Source organism: Adiantum capillus-veneris, chromosome 27 (assembly GCF_014529385.1).
Source record: "Adiantum capillus-veneris isolate H3 chromosome 27, ASM1452938v2, whole genome shotgun sequence".
In the NCBI taxonomy this organism is placed as follows: domain Eukaryota; kingdom Viridiplantae; phylum Streptophyta; class Polypodiopsida; order Polypodiales; family Pteridaceae; genus Adiantum; species Adiantum capillus-veneris.
The window spans coordinates 67,768,031-67,787,036 of NC_140957.1; the positions used below are offsets into that span (position 1 = coordinate 67,768,031).

Consider the following 19,006-nt stretch of genomic DNA (forward strand, 5'->3'; position numbering starts at 1 on the left):
GTGGTAGAAGCATCGAAGCATTGAAGAAGAGTATACATTAGTAAAAAGAACATAGAAGTGAAAGCTGAGAGAGAGAGAGTGCGCTTATTTTTTTTTCGACAAATCTTGTTAGTGCAAGGGAGTAGAAGTCACTCATACGTACAGGAATGTAAATATTGTTTTCTTCTCATGCAAGCACTAAACAGGAGCATACATCCGCAAAGAAGAATGAAGAAATGAAAGGTGAGAGAGAGAGAGAGAGAGAGAGAGAGAGAGATAGAGGGGGGGGAGAGAGAGAGAGAGAGAGAGAGAGAGAGCGCTTATTATTTATTTTGCACGAATCTTGTTACGCTAAGTGAGTGTAAGTCACTGAAGCGATTTGATGTAAATAGTATGACAAAAAGTTGATGAATTAAGAACGAAACTAAGCAAACGAGAGTTGGGAAGACTTTGAATGTAGCATGCAATGACTTCTTTACAATAAAATGGACAGAACTTCTGTGGAGAAGAGGAGAACTACTAGGTAACAACACATATCATTGGGATTTTTTGATGCAAGAAGAAAGGGCTATATCGGTAAGATGCTCTTCAAAGTTGCGCGTGTGGCTAACTGGTTGACAGAAAAATAGCATGAAACGAATTGTTTAGCTGACAGAAGGTGGTTGGAGACCACGTTAGAGTAATTAAATTCTATAGTCTCGAGTAGCCCGAGTACGCCCGCAATCTGCACGAACAACATACAATGGTGTTTTGTGGAGCAACCAGCCAGCACGGCAATGTCAATGGTGATTTGTCGACCGAGTGTATTCCAAGTGATGTAATGCCACGGGATAGGTGGCTGAACTGGCCATGGAATGAACTCACTCCATTTATGCATGTAGTGTCTGAGCACCCGCTCTTGCAAATGTGGGTAAAGACAGTATTGCAACTTATACATTGCAGTCTCAAATTATGGCTGCTGCTACTCAATCAGATCAGCTGGAATCGGCCTACCCATTCTAAACTGAAAAGAAAAAGCATTTAAATCAAAGTAGGTGATAAGTTGTCATGTCTGTCATAGCTTGAATGGTAAAAAAAAAGACATTGTTGAAGCCAATGATCAACGTTATATGACAAAGACAGTGAAAAAAACAATGAAATGAAGATGGCAGAAGTTCGCAGTTATATTTTCTTGTTTTTTTTCAAAAAATAATATTTTCTCAACCTTGGTGGATGTCCAGAACAAACGTTATAACCTAATGCAGATGTTGTTTTGTGTTGTTTAATATAGATATGTTCTAAGTTTCTAGCATTATGTATATTTGTACTAGTTGCTAAAGTGGTAATTTCAAAATTGTCCTCGAAAGGACTATGTGCTTGCATGTCCGCTCGCATTCTCTTCGAAGTATTGCGCTTGTGCTGGCTTACGCGTTTATGGATATTATTCGTAACGCCAATATATCTCCTATCGTTTTTCGTGCAGCGTATACTAAAGACTATGTATTCTTCCCGCGACGCTAATTTTTCTAGGGTGGAAGGCCGATGCTTGTCTTTGTTTGTTGATGAGTGTCTAAATCTGTAGTCCATGCAGATTGGTTAGGTCAATAAAAAAATGGCGGTAATACGGAGAAATGAATGGAAGCTAGTGATACTTGTTATCCATACTTGCCTTGGTCTATTGCAATTGGCTCGTATGGTGAGGCTGGTTGGCCGCAATTTACTGCCTTATGTTCGCTGTAGTGCCATGCTACCTTCTGGATTGTGATAGGTGGATCAGTTGCATCGTGCGTGTGGTTTGCCGAAGTCATGAAATTTGTCAAGATAGCGGCACAGTTTTCTTGAGTAGCTTTTGAAAATTCAGCTAAATCAATGTTGTAACCAAACCGCAGCTGCTCCATCGTGTACAATGTAATTCCTTCAGTTTTTGTGTCGAGGAGTTGTTGTGCTTCAACATTACGCAACATACTCTCATCATCATCGTACTGGATGTCAAGCTCTTCAAGTATTTGCTTCATGAGACCTGCAGGATGTAGGAGCAAGCTGGTTAGCGTAACAGACAAAAGGCATTATATTTTTCTTTTCTAATAGTACCTATTTTCATCCTGTTTGTGTTTGGTGTGACCATCGTTTGGTTTAGAGCTTTATATCTTGCGTCGCACTTATTCATGAAGTTGCGACGCTCTTGAAAAGTATGGAACCCCTCAATATACGCATGGGGTTTCCCGCCTACTGAGTTAGCCAATATTATCTGCTTAGTCATGAGGTAAAATCTCTTAGGTTGTATCATTGGTTGCGTTTCCTTTGCATTGTTCGTGTATTGCTTGAAGAGCTGCACAGTAAGATGAGTAATTGATTCGCATGTGTATACATAGGCAGATGCAAGATCGGACAAGCAAGCAAAATGTACCATGTTGTGATCCATTGTTTGATTTAGTTTCCTGCACGTAAAAATAATTATTTTGATGACCTCTTACAGTATTTATGAAGGATAAGATCCGACAAACGTTTAAACACAAATGAATGAAGTGAAAAAGGGAAGAGCAGTAAATTTACAAAAGGTGGATCAGAGTGAGCAGGGGTGATAGGGAAGATGTCTCAGCAATGTAACATATTGAACATGACAAGTCGACAGAAGAGAAGATAAGCAGTTGAACTGAAATTTCTGCTTTATATACAAGGCAGTTACAAGGTGATTCAATCAGTTTAATAGAAAGAGGAATTGATACTAAAGAGGTGGTAGGAGACAGTCATGTTTAGAAGGTCAAAAATCTAGATGGTGTGAACATCTCTGGAGTAGGGAGCTGTAGTAAATTTAGCCGAGTTCGCTCAGTGATGCATGACGTATAGAAGGCCAGGGGCGAAAACTTCTTTTACAATGAGTAAGACGTTGGTGTTGATTGTTGCGCCTTGGGACTTGTGTCCAGTCATAGCATAGGCGAGAGCTATTGGGAATGTGGATTTATGGTACCAGTACCCATTGAATGTCCTCTTGCTATACTTTGACCGTCGAAGTGTAAGTTCTTGTTTGGATGTGTCCAGTGTGACTTTGATTGCTTTGACGCCTCCTTCTTCATCTTGGAGGATTTCGTCTACGCGACATATTGATCCATTGGTTGCTCCAATTGTTAAGTCAATGTTCTCTGTTATCAGCGCCTTTGCTCCTTCTTCTATTCTATCAATTGCATGGAAGTCGAGATCTTCAAGCCATGCTTGGAGCTCAGGGACGTTGTGTGCATTTGTCTTGAGGCCGATTTGGATGATGTGATTGTGCCGATGAAAGCGTTCCAAGAGAAGGTTATTATAATATCGAACGTCAATCTTGTGTGTGCAAATGAGTGTCATATTCCTATCCATGTGTTGCTCTATTTGATCCTGGTTTATGATGCGGTCACCGAGTGTATCGTGGATCTCTTTCTTTGTGGGGAGCCTGACTCTTATTGTATTGAGGAACTCTATGAAAGAGATATCTTTTGCATGGCGCACTGAGCAAGACATAATGTACGTAGTAGCAGTGGACCAATAAGTGGAGCTTGTGATGTGGCATGAGTAGCACTGATCACTTTGATGCCTGCATACTGGTGGCAACTATGCCAAATCATCGCGAACGAGAAGACCTTTTTATCTTTGAATGGGTCTAGCAGTGTGCCATTGGTGACATTCACAATTTGTCGTACTATGAGATCAAAAGTTTGCTTTGTCAACATAGAAATCTCGTCTATGATAATCATGTCTGCTTCTTTAATACTGATGTATCTATCATCAGTTTCGGAGATTGACAGGGGATACTGTTGTGTGCGCACTGGTATCTTGAATTGGTAATGGACAATTGTTGCGATGCTGCCTAACCTCGTCGTTGCTGCACCAGTTGAAGCAACGAGTGTGACAATTTTCCCTTGCATTATGAGTTGGCTTGGGATATATCTAATGAGGAATCTTTTGCCACTCCCAGGAGTGCCTGTGATCACATGCAGTCCACCCTTTGCTGCTATGAGCTTCTTGTAGATCTCTGCTTGTTCAGATGTCAGTGACGCGTTTTGGACGTTTTGAAGCTCGTTTAGATACGAGAAGGCGTGTCTTGTTGCTCATATTCTGTTTGCACATCTGGAGATCGAAATGAGGTAGCCTTTATTGAGGATGTCTTTTGTAGTATCATGTTGTGAAATTGGTGTGTTTGATCTGTTGTGAGCATATTTCATTGTGTGTACTCTGTGATGTACATCTCAAGGTCCTCATCTGTCAGTATCAAATTTCTAAGTTTGCACTCAAGATAGTATGACCTGGACTTGCTCTCTGGTGAGAGAAGCTGGGATTCATTTGTGAAGGTGATGCTCTTTAGTAGCATGGTGTAAAAGAAAGCCTCTGGATGATGCCCTGGGTGAAAGTCTGTGAAATGGACCAGGTGGTGTTGCCGTTGCAGCATTTGGTCGTAGGTATTCTCCTCTGAAATAATTTTATTCCTTTCTTTTCCCTTCATCACTGTGTAATTCTTGTGGAAGTCATAGAATGCAAGCTTCTCCAGAGTTTGTGGTCGTGCGCAATACAGATCAACAGGGTGCAACACGACATCATTGTTGTGAGAAATGACTCGTTGTCGTAGTGCTGGGGGTGATGAGTCGATGTATTGGACACTATCACTCTTTGAAATGATTGGGATTTGCAAACAATTTAATGCCACTTCTGTTGTTGAGATAGGTTTTGACAGTAAGGAGGCTGAGATCAGCTTCAATTTTACAGTGTCAAGGCCACCTAGGCCTAAGCACTCTGCATCTTCTAAGCGGATGTTGAGATGGCCCGTTGGTTCAGTTTTGAGTGCATACTTCAAGAGGTAGTAGGACAACGATGAATTGGTGACCCGCTGTATATTCATATGTGCACCCCATAGCAGAAGCAGTGTAGGGTGGTATGGTACGACATTTCTATCTTCATGTCGGGGCCTAAAGTATTGCCATTTGTGATTTTGTTCGTTGAAGACTGGGTTTGGATTTGGTTGCGCATGGAATGGAAACCCATGTTTACATACTCCATCTCTTTAATCATGGTAACAACTTGTACGGAACTTGTGAAGTTGTTTCCTGAGTACGAGTTCTCAGAGCCGGCTTACTTCTAGCAAAACTACAAAGCTAGTTTCTGTCGGGATGTATGCAGCTATTTCAGCAGATAGTTTCTCTTTGTCTTCTTCATGCATCCACAGTATGATATGAGCATGCAATGATCCTCTATTTTGGACCTCATATCTAACCAAGTGGTGTTGCACACGGCCCAACACACCTTTCGCTAGTATATATTTGGACATAAGCATTTGGAACTTAGAGTGGAAGGTGATGGCGCATTCGACTGGGCAGTCTGTCCAAGTGAAGGAGGCATTCAACTGACGTGCAATTAGCTCGATCGTGTCAATCTCAAGCCATCTTGTGTCTGTGACCTCATCGGCAGTGAAAGTCAAGAAGAAATCAGGCATTCCCCATTCATCCACCATTGCTATCAAGTCCTTTAGGTTCTTGCGGTGCCACGAGCAGGAACCTGGCATGCTGGAAGGGGTGTTGTACCGAAGTACATGTCTCAAAGTATCTTCATCAGTTGCTGTGCAATTGGCCCTCTTGTAGTTGTCAATGTCCCTTTGCAACAAGCTCGTGTGTGTATTGTTAGCCAACATAAGTGCCTGCTTTAGTTGGTACATTATGAGCAGGTATCACTTGTACAGGGTGTAAACGGAGAACAGAGTCGATGCACGTATCTTTACATATGTACTGAAGTTGATTTTACCATCATACTGGCCTTTCCCAAAAGGGAACAGGAATGGAAACGCTGCTGTCTCTATTGTGATGTCATTCACAGATCTTGTTGCGGCAGGCATGCTGTTGGGCTTGAAAGTAACTGTTCTCTCAAGCAATTGTTGACGGCCACGGAGCTGCAGAGAAGCAAATTCGTAAGTATTGCTAGTGGTGAATGCTCTTCGCCTGGCTGGTTCAACGATGTTTTCAATGATACCAAACATCAAACTTGTGTCAAGTTGCGCCATCAGTGCAAATGGTGCATTGTCTTGTTGTTGTTGAATGATCTTGCTCACACTATCTTGACTTAGTTTGCAGAGGCCAAGCTTCTTATACGATCGTTCAGCCATTGACATGCACTTCTGTAGTACAAAGTTGTTCTCAAGATTGAATGCAAGTATGTCTGCCACTTGTGATGTAGCTAGATCTTGCTCTCTGAAGGTTGTTCTATGCTCTTTACTCCATGATAGTAGAGGGTTATCTAATATTGAACGTCTGTCTAGTGTACCTCGTGCAATTGTTGTCACTGTTGAGATGGCATTGATAGATATGTCAATGACGCTCAGAAGCTGTATGTGAAGCTGATTTCCATTCAATATTCTTCTTGTGTAGTCTGGAAGTAAGGGCACACAATATCTGCGACGTGCACTTGAGTTCTCACAAGTGGAGCACTGCACCCATTGCATTTCTATTTGTGTAGCCTCTAAGCTGGATACCAATATACTGCTAGCAAACATTGCAATCAATGTCTCGTCTGGAGCTCGAGTACAATCAAAAGAGGCACTTCTTTGGATGAAAACTACACCACAAACAAAGCATATGCTTAAAGGTCTGAATATCACTGCAGCGTCTGAACTCCATCGGTATACTAAATTGACGATATCAATCCATGATTGTGAGCATGGTAGAAATCTAGCCTTCTTCTTGATTGAAGTGTGATGTCTCGCTTTCGATCTGCTGAGGTGTATCCTATGATTTTGGTGATGGTCCATTGGAGGCTTAAGTCAGACTCAATCTTAATGATTCAATGCGATGAGAACCTTGTGATATTTACTTACTAGTCACATCTAAGCAACGAACAGTTCAAGCGTTTGAAACAACCATGTACCTGGTGCTCGATTGTGCTGTTGTGGGGTTTCGAACTGGGAAGAGGCAAGCGATAGCTGATTTCCCGAATGTCCCTTGCAAAGAATAAGTACGAAGCGTTAGAAAAGTAATAGCACAATGTTGAAGGTTCTAAGCGTAATCTCATTATCTGTATGTGTTCTTCACTTCTTATGTTATAGAAAAAAAAAAAAGAAAACGTGATGGTGTCCCTGCACGGGGGAGTTTTCACAGCCCTCCCCAATTTTTATAATACGAAGGAACGTGCCATTCCCACGGCAGCATGCAATTTTTGGTGTGTTCCTTTTCACTGTGTCCTCAGCGTTCAAGATTAAAATGTGGCACTTCTTACTCACCGCACATTGGAATATGTCACTGTTGCAAATGTAGAGGAGATGTGTCCAATTTTCTCTTGATCTGTTTGCAGGAAAAAATGTAGAGGAGATGTGTCCAAGTTTCTCTTGATCTATTTGCAGGAAAAAATGGTAGAGTTAGGCCATAAGTAGTTGCATCTGCAGAAACGAGCTGAGTAAGGCAGTTAAAGGTGGACATACACACAAAGCTGCTATGATTGCTACACCGGGAAGGTGCAGAGGCTTTACTGCAAATGAAGGTCAATTCGAATATGGCAACGAGGCAAACAATGACATTGTCGACCTTCTACTGCTGGAATGAATAGGGAGGAGCTTGGCCTACAGAATCTATGATATTGAAGAATGCTCTTGCTATGTCGACGAGGTAGGCTTTTTTTCTATGAGCGAGAATGCCTAGTTATTATCGTGAACACTACTGCCATTCCTTCTAGTGAGACCTCTTTATCCTCAGCATGGACACCCCCTGCTCGTGCATGATAACTCTCCCCTCCTAGACGTTGCACAAGGTGGACATGGTCGCAAAACATCGAATAAGTTATCCAAGTAAGATGCACCAGCAAGTAATGAAGATCTACAAGACAATTGGCAGCATTGTGAAACAAGGAATCACGAAGCAAACAATTAGAGCTTATAAGAGGGATTTGCTAGTAGTGTTGTGCGTTGTGACTAGCCCTGGTGTGCTAACGCCATATGTGTACTCCATGGCCCTCGAGGTCCTCCAAGTACTCCTATTGACAGCATGCAATAGATCGTATTGCATCAACGCTAGTACCACACCCTACACCATCACCACAAACCCTGGAGCAATGAGGGATTTGCTAATAGTGTTGTGCGCTGTGACTAGCTCTAGTCTGCTAACGCCATCTATGTACTCCATGGCCCTCGAGGTCCTCCAACTACTCCTACCAATAGCATGCAGTAGATCATATTGCATCAACACTAGTACCACACCCTGCATCATCGCCACAAACCTTGGAGCAATGAATTTTTGAGAGATGTATAGTGCAAACTGGGAGAACAAATTGCACAAGAGCTGATTGGAAAAGCCTTGTGACCCATTGATTGGAAAGCCTTGAATGCAACCACATGGCTTTTGCATCCCACGAGAGTACTGCTCTCTGTCGACTTGTAGACCCGGACCAAGGAAATACATGAAAAATAGCATAATTTTGTAAAATTACTCGCTAGTATTGTAAAATTTCTGATTCAGATTTGTCTTGGAGGGATTTTTGTATGTTTGTGAAAATGAATTTTCCCGAACACTGCTGTAGATGAGTTGTGTCATTAGGTGCTTGTGTGTGTGTGTGTGTATGTGTGTCTCACAAGCATTTTTTTGGACTAAGAAGTCGCATAGAAGGGCCGCCTTCAGGATGCAGGTGGTCATTGACATAACAAGTTCAAATATCCTGATTCTAGATGATAGGTAATCTTGGTGTACCTATGGGTACAAAGCAATCGACGGCTCCCTTTATCATAGGTAAGGCATTTAACAAGACTGTATATTGTTTATATGCTTTTTCAGTTTTCGTGTAGCAAGGACGTAGTTTGTTTTCAGCAGATCTGAAGTCTCTTCCAAGTTTCCAACTATGTACAGGTGTTGAGCCTTCTAGACTGTTGTACACAATACAAAAAAATCCTGGTAACACACTATCCCCAATGTTCGACATCTGTGTATAATGGAAACAGATGGCTAACGTGAGCATCTTTGCATACCCAAATTGTGAATATGTCTGGTTTAAGTATATACGTCAAATCATGAGAGCCTGACTAGAGTTCTTCAAACTAAACATGTTGCGTCTCTCTAAATGAAGAAGTCATGAGAACAATCAGATCAAAGAAGTACTGATTACTTCATTAGTTTTAAGTTGACGGCGGCGTACCTTTTCAAGGCGTAGCTTCCTGTGACAACGAAGTGCTTTGTTGCGAGCTGCTCCTGCTGATTACTTCTTTAGTTTTAAGTTGACAGCGGCGTAGATTTTCAAGGCGTAGCTTTTAGTCACGGTTTTTTTTAGAGCTAAGCGTTGGCCACGTGGCTAGCTGAGAAGCGGAGTTTCTTGAAATCGCTGCTACGCTAACGAAGTAACTAGTCTTATAAGACAAAAACATTTTTCATTTAAAATGCATTTTTATATGCTTACTCTAGTGCAACATTGTAAGCATTGACAAGGTTCATAGTATCCTTAAGCTAGGTCCCTTGTTGCATCCATTTAGCATCTTTAAAAGGATAATTCTTTAACTTAATAAGATATCATCAGATAATCTTATCGTTTCTTAATACCTTGTCTTCATGTCATAGGATAGACTTAGATTGAAGTACTTCTTCTTGATCTTTGATTTTTGGAGGTTCTACAACTATTGCTTCTTTTGATGGCGCTCCTTTGTAAGGCTTATGTAGGTTCTCATGGAAAACATTGTGCATGAGCCAATGGTTGGGCAACTTCAATTGATAAGCCATCTCATTGACTGGCTTAAGAATTTTAAGGGCCATAGTATCTTTTTGCTAGTTTAGCATCATAATCTTGGTGGTCCGTTGGACTCTTGCCCATAGTATGCCTCAGATGAGCCTTGAGGAACTTTAGCAAGACCCAATCATTTTCCTTAAAGGCTAAGGCTCTTCTGTGCTTATTAGCAGCAGCCCTTTTTCCCTTTCCTGTGAGATGGATATAGCCCCTTTAATCTTTGGAAAAGATTCTTGTAGGTCTCGGCTATATTCATCAGCAGTAGCGAAGTACTTTAAGTAGTAAGTGACTTTTGGATCTTCCTTCTTTAACCTCAAAAGGTACTTTCCCCATAGAAGTATGTACAATATCATTGTACGCATACTCTATAAGAGGTAGGTACTTCTATCATTGAGAACATTGATCTACTTCCATGACATAGGCTTTTAGTATATCAAGAATTTTTAGATTATTTATTTCACTTTGGTCATCCGTTTGTGGATGATAGGCTGAAAGAGAAATTTAATCTACTTCCTAGATTCTCAAAGAGACCCTTCTAGAACTTACTGGTCATTCTAGGATCTTTGTCCCAACACTATGGGTGTTCGAAATCCATGATGCTTGAAAATTTGAGATCTGAAGAGGGTTGCCATTTGATGTGCCTTAATAGTCTTTTTGGCAGGCATAGAGTGTGTTTTCTTGTTAAGCATGTTGATTGAAACAATCCAAGTTGCTTCCCTCGATCAAATTTCAACTTTTGGTATACCACGCATTTTGAAACATACTCTTGTATGCTTACTTTTCATGGTACACCAGTAGAAATACACTTCTACTGCTCGAAGACTAGACTATGGAATCCCTTTTTGCCCCGCATAAGGAGAACTATCGGATTCATACATGACTTTATTACTATATGGGTGAGTGACACATATCCTATTGCCGTTTGGAAGATAACCATCCTTCAAGGTGAATGGTTCTTTTTTCTTCCGTAATGCAATGAATATAATTACATAATTAAAGTCTCGGTCAGTAGCATACTCATCTATCATAAAAGATAGATCATTGTGAGTTGCTATAGACACCTCATTTACCCTTGGTCATTATGAAAGTGCATCGACCACTTGATTGTGCTTGCCAACAATGTGAGCAATATGAAATTTAAATTGCAAAAGAAAATTTGCCCACCTCATTTGTTTGTCGGAGAGCTTGCTTTGCGTCATGAAGTTCTTGAGGCTTTGTGATCCATTCGTAGGATGAATGGAGTCCCCAAGAGATAGAGTTTTCATGTGTTTAGGGCATATAGAATAGCTAGTGGCTCTTTTTTGTATTTGCCCAATACTCACTTATTGAAGTTGAGTCTTTGACTCTCATATGATATGGCATGCCCTTCTTGAAGCAAAATAGCTCCAAGGCAATTACCACAAGCATTACATTGGACCTTGAATGGCTTTGAGAGATCTAGTAGTGTGAGCACACATTGAGAGATAAGATTCTCCTTAAGCTTCTTCAAAAGCTTCTTGCACTTTTGCACTCCATGAATACTTAACGTTCTTTTTTGTTAAGTCATGTAATGGGAACACATACTTACAAAGCTTCGTACCTCTTGTAGATTCCTTGGATTAGGCCATTTTTTTATTACCTCTAACTTTGTTGCATCCATACGGGTGCCATCTTTAGAGATAATGTGACCTAAGTATTGAATCTCTTGTAGGAAGAATCCACTTTTCTTTTGATTAATGAAAAGCTTATTCTCTCTCACAACTTGAAAGATTACCTGGAGGTGTCGCTTGTACTCCTCAAGAGAATTTAAATGGCCTGAAGATTTTTGTCCATCATGAGTTTGAATGCGTCTGGAGCATTTGCCAGGCCAAAACTTGTAAATTATCAAATAGATCTTCTATCCACGACACAGGAAATCTATCTTTGATAGTGATCTTATTTAGTGCTCTATAGTCGACACACATGTGATATGTGTCGTCTTTCTTTTGCACTAAAAGCAAGGGTGAACAAAATGGAGAGGAGCTAGACCTCACCATCCCTTTTTTCACCAAGTCATGCACTTGCCTCATGATCTCCTCTTGTTGAGCTTGTGGAACTCGATAGGGAGGCTTGCTAGGCAGTGAGCTTCCTGATAGGAGCTCATTCCATGGTCATCATCCCTCATTTTAGAGGTAGCTCACTATGGATCATCAATGAAAACATCTTGGGATCCATTTAGGAAATTAGACGACTCTAATTCCTCTTGATTCCCTTTATTGCAAGGATATGGTGTTCCCCGACTCATTAGCATCTATGTACATGTTTTTTTCCCTGTAGTAGGTGAAGTAGATTCTCCTTTCAGGGAACTTCATGTTGGAAGCCATGCAGTTAAACCATCGTGCCCCAATGATAACATTCTCATGTTTGAGAGGGAAGATGAAGAAATCCTTTTTTTCCACATAGCTTTGGACATGAAGCCTCAATTTTCCAATTAAGGGAGTAACTGAGATGTCTTGTCCCTTGATAGATCCATCGGCTTTTAATGTATCTCCCATCTCGTGGGCTTGTAAGCCTAGCTTGGTGGTCAACTCTAAACAACATAAAGGCATCATGCTCTTGCATCTTTTCCCAAGCATAGCAAAGGAGAAATCCTTGGCAATGAGCATCCTCTTTTGGAGCTTCAAACATCGAGGCTCTAGGAGTCTCATTGCGGGCAATTCTATAGGGGCAAGGATGATAACCATGGCCTTGCTCCCCACACTTAAAACATTTGTGATCCTTACAAAAAGCTTCTAGCTCTTTAGGAGAGAGTTGATATTTACCTTTGTAAATTCCCTTCTCCTTGGCCCAATTGTTGTTGGAATAGCCTTGGTAAAAATTTTGGGCATTGGTTTTCCCCTTGGCATCACTTTTGTCTTTATTTTCCATGGGCTTGACATTCCGTCTAGCCCCTTGTTGGAAATTGAAGCGCAAAGCAATCATGGTGTGGTGGATTTTACTTTGGTGATAGAACCAGGCCATTGAGAGTTGACATACTCGGTCATCTCTTTGGGTAATCCCTCACATAATTGTTGCTTTTGCTCGACAAAGTCTATCTTTTAAAAGATAGTAGCCTTGAGATGTAAATCCCAAAACTTGTCCACATATTTGTGGATAGACTCATGAGAGAGAATCTTTAAACTTCACCATATGGTAAGCACTTTGTCCTTTTCATCATTTGCAAGGAATTGCTTCATGATGGAAGCTCATAGAGTTTTCCATGTCTTTGAAGCTTCATTGTTGCCACAAAGTCTAGCCCACCATTGACGAGCCGATTTTTGGAAGTGCATAGCTACATGGCGTAGCTTGGAGGACACCGTGAAGCCCTCATCTCCAAAGGCCACATCACATTGTTGGATGAAGGTCAATACTTTGTCAGTAGCACCAAAGGTGCCATCATAGGTGAGAAAAGAGATACTCTTTCCTCCCTCTTTGAACTTCTTGAGCTTTTGTGACCTTCGCCATGCAAGATAATATTTGCGATATCCTCCCCTCTTGTATTCTCTAGGAGAATAGCTATTGCTTTCGTCGAAAGAGGAGGAAGGTGAAGAAGAAGGAGAAGAGGGTGACCTCTTTATTGTCCTTTTCTTCCTTTGTTTCCTCTCTTCCCTTTTTGAAGTGATGAGGAGAAGGACTATAGGTTAACTGTTTCCTCTTGGGAGGAAACGGTTTCCTCTTCGGAGGAGAAGGACTATAGGTTAACCGTTTCCTCTTGGGAGGAGTTGACGATTGTTTAGTCCGTCATCTTCGTAGAGCCACATCTTTGAAGGAACATAGCGATTCATTACTTTCTTGTTCTTTGGATTCCTACTCTCGTATGGGAGAGAGTCTTCTTTTGGGGGTCTCATCAAGAGGCCTCCTAAGCTCTCTCTCCTTTTGGAGAGGAAAGGAAATCCCATAAGCACAAAGTTGTTGAGTAACTTTGTTAACCCTCACGGCTCACGGACACCCTATCACCTACGACGGACGTTGTAACCTACGGCGGACATTGTATTATTTATTTGGTAGAGTCAGGTACCGGGCTTGTCGGTCCAATAGGAAAAGGGTAAGAGTGATCGCCGATGAGAGGCGCACTCTAACTGGAACATTCAAGGGATTAGTTGGCTAAGCATGGGCACCCAAGTTTGAATGGGACGAGCTCATATAAAAGTCAACTAAACCTAAAATCCACTCATTCTCTCATTTGTGCAATAGAAGAGTGCTCTTGCTCCATCTTCTTCTTCTTCTTCTTCTTCTTCATCTCTTTGTGTGTGTGAGAGAGAGAGAGAGGGAGAGAGGGAGAGAGAGGGAGTGTGTGGGCGATCGAGCATTACGAAGGCACGACGGCGGTGAAGCGGTTGAGCGCGGCGTAGCGGCGTCTCCTTCTTCTTCGTGGCGAGGAATCCTCCACGAAGCAAGCGTAGAGCGGTGAGTGACACACCATCGCCTTCTTTGAGCTTACTAGTTTAGGCTTGTTGTGTGCTTGGAGCCATTTGTGGCTCGCACACGGTGTATCAGCAAGTTCCTTGCATTGACAGGTGCGACATACGCGCTCATTTTTGGCGCCGTTGCCGGGGAATGCCATACATGAAGCTTGAGTAGCACTCTATGCTTCTCCGTGGTGCAATTTCTATTGTAGGAAAGGTAAGGAAAGAGTGTGTGTGTGTGTGTGTTGAGAAGAGGGATTTGGTATTATACTGTGTGTTTTTTTTGTTAATGGAGTTTTCAAAGGTTCTGTGTTTATTCTCTATATATTAAGGTAGTTAGTTTTCTTTGTTAATAGAGATTTCAAAGGTTCTGTGTTTATTCTCTATGTATTAAGGTAGTTAATTTTCTGTTTACAGTAAGTAGGAAGTAGATTAGTGAGAGTTAATAGAGTGTGTTAGTGTGTAAGAGTAGGTGTATTAGTTAGAAGTAGGTAGATAGAGTGTGTGTGTGCTCTCGCGCAGGCCGTGGCGACCTTATCCTTAAAAAATAATAATAATAAAATTTAAAAAAATAAAAAAATTTAAAGGTAGGACCGGGATCGGGAATATCTCCAAGACCCAAGCCCGAGCTCACGCAGGCCTAGGCCTCAGTCGCCTTTTAGAAAAATGAATTTTAGCTTCACACGCAGCTAAAAATCGATTTTTTGAGGACCAATGGAACGTCAAATGCCCGAAAATTGTGTTGTAAAGCACACAGTGACCCTCTAAGTGATACACTCATTTCGAGCTATCACACACTTTAATAAAAAAAAATCAAACATTAAAAAACATTCAAAAAACATCAAAAACAAGAATAAATCAAGTAGAAAACGGGGTGCAAAACACCCACAAAACAAAGCAAGTAACCTTTGAGGGTACTTGCCGACACTTGTAGGCCACCCAAAGCACATGTATCTACGCTCTGGTCGTGTGCTAGAGTCCAAACAACTAGCTAGTGCTTCAAATTACGGGGGTACTCACTATCCTTCCACGCTAGGGTCTACTCCCTCGGCGGGGACCCAAGGTAGTGCAACCCAAGACCCAAATATAGCGGCTAGCGACTCTTCCTCTGACTACGATATTATGGAAGAGCATCTTACACAAAGCCCCGGGGGAACAAATGAAACCGTGCCTAGCTGGGCCCAACAACCTGGAACTAGTGTTTTTAGCCGTTTGATGGAAACTTTTAGTAGAGCTACGCGCTCTGAACCTACGGCTAGTGAAGTAAACGAAGGGGGTGGGGAAGTAGAATCACCATTCACATCTCCTGTAGACCCCACACTCCCTCAGAGTGTCCACGTGGACATTCTACCTACCTCATTTAATGAGGGCCCTACCGAGCCACCACCTTCCAAAGTCTCCTCTAAGGTAGCGGTGACTAAAAGTCAAAACACGGGAAGCAACATTGCATCCACCTCACGGCAACCCTCTAGTACACCAAGTTTGGACGGGGTATTTCTCAATGAAAATTGGGAATATGACCTACACACAAAGACTTTGACCGACCTATACATGGGCTACACATACCATGTGGGTTGGTTAGAAGTTGTACAATCCACATCTAGTGCCACTAGTCTAGAGGAACAACAACACATGATCTGCAATGTCATCCATAGGATTATCCAGTCTGAGAGGCAAAATCGAGGAATAAACATACCTTCGACGGGTCCTATGCAATTTTTAGACACGGGCAAAGGGAAACAACCCACTCTATCACAAATGGAGACTCCTCCAGTGAGTCCCATCGATCCCCCATATGTTGTTTCGCCAAGGGTCTCAATGCAATCTGAGCCCACAAGTGATAGCTTTACTTTTCCAAGTCTAGCTCATCTTTCCCTGGATGACACCACAAATGCGATGCCTACCCCAATGATGGGCATGACAAGAAACACACCATGGACCTCGTTTGTTAGTAAAGCACCGTTACACGGTAGCTCAATGCCTGCAACAGTACCTACAAGTGTGTACAATTCGTATGCACCTATGGCTCACACTCATGTAGTCCCTACCCCTCCCATTATTTCAACTACCTATGCTCCACAACCACAATACACAAGTTCTTATTCCCATGGGACTATACCGGCTAGCATTAGCATGTCACATCCGACGTCTATTATGCCTAGGGCCACTCATATGAACTATGGACCACCACATGGCACAACATCGTACCCAACGTGGAACCCAAGGGCTTCCTATGCACCAAGCCCAATGCCAATACCTACTCCACATGTAGTCTCTGGAGCACCTTCACCCACGATGCCTGCTCACTTAGGTGACTTGGCAACATTTTCTCAAGCTATTGGTCGATCTATTGCTAATATGCGTAACACACCTGATAGAGAGCCTAGAAGTAAGGCAGTACAAATAGCCAAGCTCACACAAAAATTTAGCGGAGACGGGGATGTGAGGAAGCATATCTAAGTGTTTGAACAAATATGCGATTCTCTATGAGAACATAATGACCTACATAAGAGCAATGCTTTAAGCCTAATCTTAAGTGGTAAGGCAAGGGATTGGTATAGAACCCTAAGGGTGGAAGAAAAAACGATTTACCCTACTCTTAGGAGACTGTTCTTAAAAGAATACATACGAGAGGGAGTGCTTTGGGGTGTATCCTCTCAGCTTCAAAAAGCCCAACGAGAGGAAGGAGAGTCGGTGAGAGACTTTATAAGTCGCTTGAAGCATTTGAATTCTCGTTGTAATCCAAACGAGCGCTTCAACAATAACCAATTGCTTGATAGATTCATTAGGGGATTACGACATGAGGATATCTACAATGGTCTAGTCATTAGAGGTATCACCACTTGGGAAGCAGTCACCACCAATGCGATCCAATTGGAGGATAATTTAATGATTCAAGGAGAAAGAGTGTCTGTTGAGCCTAAATCTATTAGCTCGCAAGCATCAAGGCATCAGCCAATGACCCTAAAGCCTATTGCTAAGGAGCCAAAGCTATCTGAGATGACTTTAGCAGATCTCACCGAGGCTATTCAAGAGAGTCTTAGAGACAATCATGCTCCGCAAAACAATCATATGTATCCAAGAAGGGAGCAGAAATGGTGCTCAGTATGCTATGGACCGCATAGTACCAGTGAATGCCCTACTTTTAGAGTAAAATTCAATGGGAACTGCAATGCATGTGGGAGGTATGGTCATCAAGCTAAGGATTGCATAGTATTTAAGCGTGCGATGGCCAATAGATCAACCTTAGCATGGACAGACACACCTCGAGTGCCTGCATTGATGCTGGCCCCACCTCTTGAACAAACAACACATGGTCCCTAGGGCCCAAAATGTTGTTCAAACAACACCCTTACCACCTCCAGTGCTAGGACTGCAACCACCACATCCGAGAATCACTTCTGTGAATCAAGTGGATTGTGAGTCATCTATTTCTTGTTTGGAAGGCTATGAGGAAGATATAGATCCTAATATCGCCTATGGGATGGATGTGCTTGAAGAAAGTCCACAATACTACATGGAGGACTATTGGGGACAAGTCAAACCTGTATATCAAGTAGCTGCTCTAGCGGCAAGAGGCCAAAATATCAATTACACTGCTAAGAGACCACCTCTTCAATGCTATGAGTGTGGAGGTCCACATCGTGTATCCGAGTGTCCTATTAGGCTACAAAAGAACGCCACACTAATGTAAACCAATCAAGCAAGCACGTCCACAATGCCGATACTCATGTGTAATCGATGTGGCATAGATCATTTGATTACCCAATGTCCAAAAAATCCAAATGCACCGAAGATCACGCCATTAAACTTGATTGAAGTTACCGAGGAGCCATCACCAAGTACACCCGTGGTACAAGTAAATGTACTCACACGATCGATGCTCCAAAAGCAAAAGTATATTCTTGAGGAAAGAGACACGGCATCAATTGCCCAATCTGAGAAAAAGAAGAAAACACGAAGAAAGAGATCGCAAAAAGCAGCTAAGTCAGACCCCAGTTCAAAGACCAACATAGGGACTGGTGATGACCTCGTATATATGAACGGCGCTGAAGAAGATTCTGATTCAGGTGAAAGCATGGAGACCAAAATGACCACTAACATAGAAACCAACAAGGAAGATGTTCATGAGCCACAATGGCCAGGATCCAAAAAGAAGATAGGAACTTATCCAAACCCTACAGAGGAGATTGAGCGAGTCAAGCAATTAAGTAGTTTGGTAGAAGATACCCAAAGGGATCTGGAACCAGCACCTAGGAAGATCCAAATTACAGACACCGTGTTCCCTACGCAACAACAACCTCACCAAGTCCATAGACCCTTGGACATACCTAGTGTCATCCAAGAAGAAAGTGACTTAAAGTCATGGGAAAGTGGGCGTACTCACTTCTTGATGGAAATAATGTTTACACAGGGACTACCTGATCCTATTGAAGAAATGGAGATCCCATCTTCCCCACGTCAAGGGACTCAAGGCCAACAGGTGCTGTTAAACATTGCCAAATTGATGGATTTCATGTCTTCAGAAGTTAGAACCACCATCATGTCCAAACTATATAAAGACCCTGAGCTAGTCTCAGCTCTTCGAGCCTTCCTCAATGGAGAACTGAAGTTTGGGCTACCACAATTTGCCCAGATGGATGGAGTTGGGGAGATGCCAATAGAGGAGGAACACTTAGATCCACAACCCAACCTAGATGAGAACCTTGTTATAGAAATACCTGTTAACAAGTTGGGACAATACTTTGAGGGTGATGAATCCAATGCGACTATACCAATCACTACTAAGGGATTAACTGTGAAGGGAATCCTTGATGGTGGCGCTGGGGTTAGCATTGTGACTAAAGATTGCTGGGAAACTATGGGAAGACCTCACCTTGCGACCACAACCATAGTAGTGAAGATGGCCAATGGGTCTATTGTTAGACCTATTGGGA

General features: G+C 42.2%; 1 protein-coding gene across 1 annotated transcript; it reads right to left on the reverse strand.

Annotated features, from left to right (window-relative positions):
• Positions 1 to 2,784: 2,784 nt before the first annotated feature.
• On the reverse strand, positions 2,785 to 3,453 carry LOC147422135 (uncharacterized). The gene has a single exon (XM_086503016.1). It carries the CDS (start codon positions 3,451 to 3,453, stop codon positions 2,785 to 2,787), a length of 669 nt encoding a protein of 222 aa, XP_086359142.1.
• Positions 3,454 to 19,006: the final 15,553 nt, after the last annotated feature.

What these genes read in the sequence shown, in the direction of transcription:
- LOC147422135 (XM_086503016.1), bottom strand. Translation starts at nt 3,453, where the DNA reads ATGTCTTGCTCAGTGCGCCATGCAAAAGATATCTCTTTCATAGAGTTC.